The sequence below is a fragment of the Talpa europaea genome (assembly GCF_964194135.1).
Source record: "Talpa europaea genome assembly, chromosome: 7".
Taxonomy (NCBI): domain Eukaryota; kingdom Metazoa; phylum Chordata; class Mammalia; order Eulipotyphla; family Talpidae; genus Talpa; species Talpa europaea.
This window is the reverse complement of record NC_140074.1, coordinates 51,244,525-51,250,809: the sequence shown is the minus strand read 5'-3', so window position 1 is coordinate 51,250,809 and position 6,285 is coordinate 51,244,525. Positions and strand designations below refer to the sequence as shown.

General features: G+C 36.0%; 1 protein-coding gene across 7 annotated transcripts in view; it reads right to left on the bottom strand.

The window, feature by feature from the left end:
- Nucleotides 1-2,410: 2,410 nt before the first annotated feature.
- MELK (maternal embryonic leucine zipper kinase) overlaps nt 2,411-6,285 on the bottom strand; it is a gene marked incomplete at both ends in the record, with an annotated part of 53,951 nt that continues 50,076 nt past the window's right edge. For all 7 annotated transcript variants that reach the window (XM_084236607.1, XM_084236609.1, XM_084236610.1 and 4 more), the window contains 2 exons: nt 2,411-2,588; nt 4,931-5,034. In XM_084236607.1, coding sequence (XP_084092733.1) covers nt 2,411-2,588; nt 4,931-5,034 — 282 coding nt within the window. The remainder of the gene's footprint in view (nt 2,589-4,930; nt 5,035-6,285) is intronic.

Here is a 6,285-nt window from a genome sequence, read left to right as displayed (position 1 = left end):
AAGCACCCTTTCCCCTGCCAGGGTAGCTGAGAGATCTCCTGAAAGCTCTTTACTATGAATTTAAGTTCAATATGGTTCAACGTTGTAAGTATATACTGTTGGTGGGTGTTGGATCCCAAAGTAAGATGTGCTGCTTACTAGGTTGATGTTCAGAATTTCTGAATCACTGTTCCAGACCATGCCATCCACCAGAGACTGGAGAGTGATTCTTCTCATGTTTTATAAAAATAGATAAATTGGACTTCAGAAAATGTTTAACTTTTGTTCTTCAAAAGATACCATCAAGACTGTAAAGACAACCCACAGCTTAATATTTGCAAATCACATATTTGATAAGGAATTTATAACTAGAATTCTTATAACTCAACAATAAAAAACAACCGCCCACTTAAAAATAAGCAAAAGATCTGAACACATATTTCTCAAAAAAAAAAAGATATACAAATGGCCAACAAGCACATGAAAAGATGCTCATCATTAGGCATTAGGGAAAAACAAATCAAAACTACAATGAGATACTACTTCACATCCACTAGGATGGCTAAAATAGAAAAGACAATAACAAATGTTGGGGTAATAAAATGGTAAGAGATTGGCAGTTCCTCAAAATGGTAAATGATTCAGCAATTCCTCTCCTAGGTATACATACCAGAGGAAACATATGTCCACACAAAATCTTGTAAGCAGCATTGTTTTTAACAACCAAGAAGTGGAGACAACCCAATGTCCATCAACTGATAGATAAAAGGCATTGTGACATATCAACACAATGGAATATTATTCAGCTGTAGAAAGGATGAAGTACTAACACGGGCTATGACATGGGTGAAAAGATGATGCTAAGTGAAGGAAGCCAGGTCCAAAGGCCACATATTATGATTCCATTTAAACAAAAAATCCAGAACAGCCAAGTCCACAGAGAAAGCAAATTTGAAGCTGCCAGGGACCATGGGATAGGATAATTGGAGTAACCACTAATGGGTACAGGGCTTCTCTTTGAGGTGATGGAAATGTTCTAAAATTACAGCGTGGTGACGGTTGCACATTTTCATGCTAAAGAACACATTAAAGGGATGAATTTTTATGGTGAGATACTCACATATATACTCAGCTTATACACTCACAAATAAGCTGTTACAAAAAAATGTAAAATCCTTTGACAGATCTTCTTTGCCAAGACACTTCAGTAAGTGAAACATTCAAATTTTTTCATCACCTATATCCAGCTAAACCTACAACCTTCATCTCCTGCTATTTTTTTCTTTCTGCCCTAAATTTATCATGCCTTTTTATAATACCATGCCTTTGCACACATTATTCTTGCTGTCAAGAATGCTGCCCCTCTTCTCTTCCTGTTGAACTCATATATTCTTCTAGACCAAATAGTGTTTCCTCTAAGAATCATCCCTTACAAGCTGATCATCCCCTCTAGGCTATAAATACTGGTTTGTGCATCTGCCCCTGTTAATAGACTCTGAACTTCCTAAGTTAACTAGACAGCATCATCTTCAGCCCCAGGATCTAATGCTTGTAAACACTTAGTAAATGTTTACTGAATAAATGAATAACAAAATACTCCCTCACTATGGCTAGAAATAGTGCTATTTTTTCCTCCAACTAGTTTAATTGGTAAAAACCATACAAATATAACTTGAGTTCTGGCCTTTGGAGACCAATAAAATGAGATAATAATACAAATTTGAGGCCAACATAGAGACTTAAGGAAAATTACCATAAAGTAACATTTCATGAGGGTTCATAGTTCAGATACTTATCACTGTTGACCGAACACACTTACCGAAGTCAATACTCTTTTATTCAACATATTAAATGTGTTGTTTAACTCTGGTAACCACAGCTGTGACTTAGTTAACGATCTCAATAAATCCTACTTAAATCAGAGACAGGAAAAAATTATGCAAATGAATTCTTATCTGTTTTTCTGCCCAAGGCATATTTGATAACAGATAAAACATACTCCAAATAGTCTCTACTTAATAGTCAGGAAGCCATTTGAGGCTTTATTTGGATCAAAATCAAACACAAAGAATAGGAGACGCCTGTTACATTCATAAACACTTTTATTTCAGAAAGAAATTACACATTAAAAGGAGGCATAGTTAAGAGCTTACAATCACATATGGAAGTGAATCTAGGAAAGTCAACAGTTATTAATATACAAAGCCACGTGATTAAAAAAGACAGAAACAGAGAATGACAGATGGGCTTGTCTTAGACTGATCCACAAAACAATATCTTTTGCTTAAAAACAAGATACTGGTCTTTAAGACAGTTCTTTAAACAAGAATGTGTCATTCCAAGGGACTTTAAAAATCAAACCATCACCCTGGCCTCCATGTAGGCTGGGTCACACCCACACTCCCCCAGCAGGATGGAAATCACCCATCAGTCACACCTGGCAGCTAGACAGGATGTCTTCCACTAATCTCTTGTAAACCCAGGCATCACCCTTAAGCCGCTGCCTCCTGATGCCCACCACATCGGGTTTTTGAAGCTGGCACACTTCTAGTTCAAACTGCATTGTCACTTTGCCAAAATCTGACTGTGTTTGACACTTCAGTGTATAGCTGTGAAAAAACAAGATAAGAAGCCAGTTAGTAAGAGAACCATGAATATTCTGTATGATACAAGAGATTTCTAAGCCTGTAGGAGGTTGGTGAAGAAAATGAACCATTATTTCATGTAAGTAATGTATCACTGCTTACAGTTTCCAAATGACCTAGCTATGCTTTAGTGGTAGCATATGACCGGTGTTTTCTCAGAAGCTAGGATCTTAAGAAAGAATAAGGATGAAAAGGCTTTACCAGAATTTTCCCTTGCTCCAAAGAAAAGTCCCTCTTTCATAGCTATACATGCCATTCATGCTCAAGAAATCTTCTGGCATCCTTTATGCAATTCTTTCAACAGTGTAATCCGAGAACATTAAGCCATTTCCACAATGTTCACAACAAAAGAAGGCACAGGAAAGATTAAGAATATGTTTTGTATGCACCTCATCAGAAACTTCTGTCTTTCAGACAAATAAATCTGAAGCCACTCATCTGCTAGGACACGTGCTTTTCAGTTATTCTAATAGTAATCAGAGGTTTACAAAAGAAAGTCCAGAGACGCTACATTGGGACGTATGGCATTTATAATTAGAACTGCCACCTTATCTACTTTGACAATGGAAAGGCCCAGTCTAAATGAAGCCTTAAACTCATCTTAAGAAATAGGTGTGTTGGTGCTTCCCTGGTGGCACAGGGGGTTAAGCGCCGCACTATGAAGCAATCCGAAGCCAGGGCAGCACGAGTTCGATCCCCGGCCAGGGAACAACCCACATGGCACAGCAGACCTCTCCTGTCTTGCCTGCTGCTCCCCTCAGCAGTGTATTTCAGTACATCTGCCTAGTCTCCTCCCGACTCTGTCTCTGGTGAATCCTCTTACCCCCCACATCTCTGGCCTGTACCCCAGCTCTTGTATGCATAAATAAATAAATCTTTAAAAAAAAGAAAGAAAGAAATAGGTGTGTTTCTGAAAAGTTGCATAAATTGATTTCATGCAAATTAAATTGTTTTTAATTAGTTCACATTATATTAAAGTTTTATTCAGTTGCCTTGCTGTTCTCCAATAAACAAACACTAGAACAACAGAACTAAAACACTAGAAATGATAGAATTGATTTTAAATGACAGATTCCTAAATAATTAGAGGCACATGATTAGGTAGCGTTATCTAAGAAGTGTGGAGAAGTAACTATGTATCTGTTATATAATATGAGGATTCACAAATATCATTCTTTTTTCTTAGTTATGTGTTTGGGGGTTTGATCTCTTAAAAATATTCAGTATCAGAAATGCTAAGGGGGGCACCCTGATAAAGTTCCTGGTGGGAAGATAAAGCATATTACTAATATGGAAGATTGAAAGTCATTCTTCCTGATTGAAAAAAAGATACTAGTGGAATATAAGCAACATTTCTCTAGTGAAAAATCTTTTTGTTGTTGTCCTGCCTTATTACAAAGAAGGTAAAAACATGGGGGTGGGGGGGCAGGAAGGATAAAGGCAGAGACCTGGTTAATCAGGAAGTTCAACATGATAGAGAGATCAGATGCTAAAGGAAATAATTGAAAGTCTTCTAATACAGATTTGGCTAGAGGTTCTGGAACCTAGAAAAGCCCCAAGCACTAAGACCAGGTCATAGTGCATGAAATATGTTCCAGCAATACCTAGTGAAGGGTTCTCCAAGGTGCACTTGCCAACATTCACAGGGAGTGAAAGCAAAATTACTTTTGCAAAAGACTGCTACTTACATGTTTTTGTTAAATCTATTAGCAACTCTTCACAGTTGCTTTAATAATGAATTTTAAAGACACATTACTAAGTGGATTGCTTAAAAATATGAACATTTTAGGTAACCAGAAAGGTATTAGCTAGTCAGACCAGGAGATCATAACTAAGGAAGTCTGGATGGCAGTTCAATCAACAGTGGGAAAGTGTTTAGGTAAAATAACTTCTTAAAGTACTGAAAATTCAATCCTGCAAAATAGCAAGACATAAAGAGAAGGATTCTATATAAATGGTGAATTTGTTTGAAGTACCCCATAAATTGAATTATAATTTGTAAATATTTTTGGAAAGCAGAATATCAGTTGAGGATGTAAAAGAAATCTGGAAGAAGTTTTAATTTTCTTATTTGGAAAATCTAACATTGAAATTGGCAACAATATGGGTGCTTGAAAATATCTATAGTTCATAAAAAACAAAAGAGAATCAATTATAGTAGCATCGCTTACACTACTATAAAAGTTTTTTAGAACACAGTGGGAGAAATTAATTTTTTTAAGTGGAGAAAGGAATCAACCCGTATTTTCTCAAAGCTGAAAAGATAACAAATTATAAATGCAACATCCTTTAAATGAGCTGCTTACCCCTTTTGTACAAAGTCAACGTGCTTCTTTGGAAGAATAGACATGATTTCATTCAGGAGTTGATCTGGATTCACTAATTTGGTTGTAGTCACATTATAGTGAAGCTTAAAAAAAGAAAAAGGAGTGAGAAATAAATCTTTACAAAGATCATCCTAGCTGAAAGAGAATCCAAAAGCTCCTCAATATAGTTTCAAATGGAAATATTTCAAGAAAAATACTGAAAAGATTTACATTGAACTCTTGGTAAAGTAGATTAAGTTTAATCCAGGTGCACAAATACAATGCACTGAGAAAGCTTAGAGAAATCATATATATTAGTAAGTACATGCAGAGAATTCTTTTTATACTTTCATTTTTCTTTTCTACTAATCTAATCTCAAGAAATTAGTAAATGTTGAATAATATCTATGTTTGAACTTCACGTCTTTCTCCCCTATTATTCCACAATAAAGACATTAAGTCCTGAAATGTAGACTGTGGGAAGAGGAAAGAAATATCCTAGAAAATTTGGTTTGTATATAGTTGGGTATGTTTCCTTAATTCCTTCTTTAATGTTTTCTTAATTCTTTCCTTAATATTAGAGAACTCTAGGAACTGGTTCTATGACAACTGTATTAAGAGAATTAATATAAAAATATTCTTTAAAAAGAAAAGCCACTTCGGAGAAGTTTCTTTTTAGCTTTTCTGCCCATTTTATGACTGGATTATTTTCTTTGTTTTTGTTGAGTCTCATCAGCTCTTTAATGGCCAACAGGCATATGAAAAAATGTTCAACATCACTTGCAATCAGGGAAATGCAAATCAAAACTACAATGAGATACCATCTTACACCAGTGAGAATGGCCATATTAAAAAAACTAGCAACAACAAATGTTGGCAAGGATGTGGAGAAAAAAGAACTCTCCTGCACTGCTGGTGGGAGTGCAAACTGGTCCAACCACTATGGAGAGCTGTGTGGAGATTTCTGGACCTGCTAAACATAGAGCTTCCATAGGATCCAGCAATTCCACTCCTAGGTATTTACCCAAAGGACACGGAAACATCCATTCCAAAAAACACCTGCACCCCTATGTTTATAGCAGCACTATTTACAATAGCTAAGCTTTGGAAACAGCCCAAATGCCCAAAAATAGATGACTGGATCAAGAAGATGTAGTACATATACACCATGGAATATTACTCAGCATTCAAAAAAGATAAACACATGCAATTTGCAGCAACATGGATGGCGCTGGAAGGGATCATGCTCAGTGAAATAAGCCAGAAAGAAAAAGAAAAATACCGGATGGTCTCACTCATAGCAGGAATCTAGAAAACCTAAATAAGGGACCAGGAAAAAGAATAACTATAAGAAA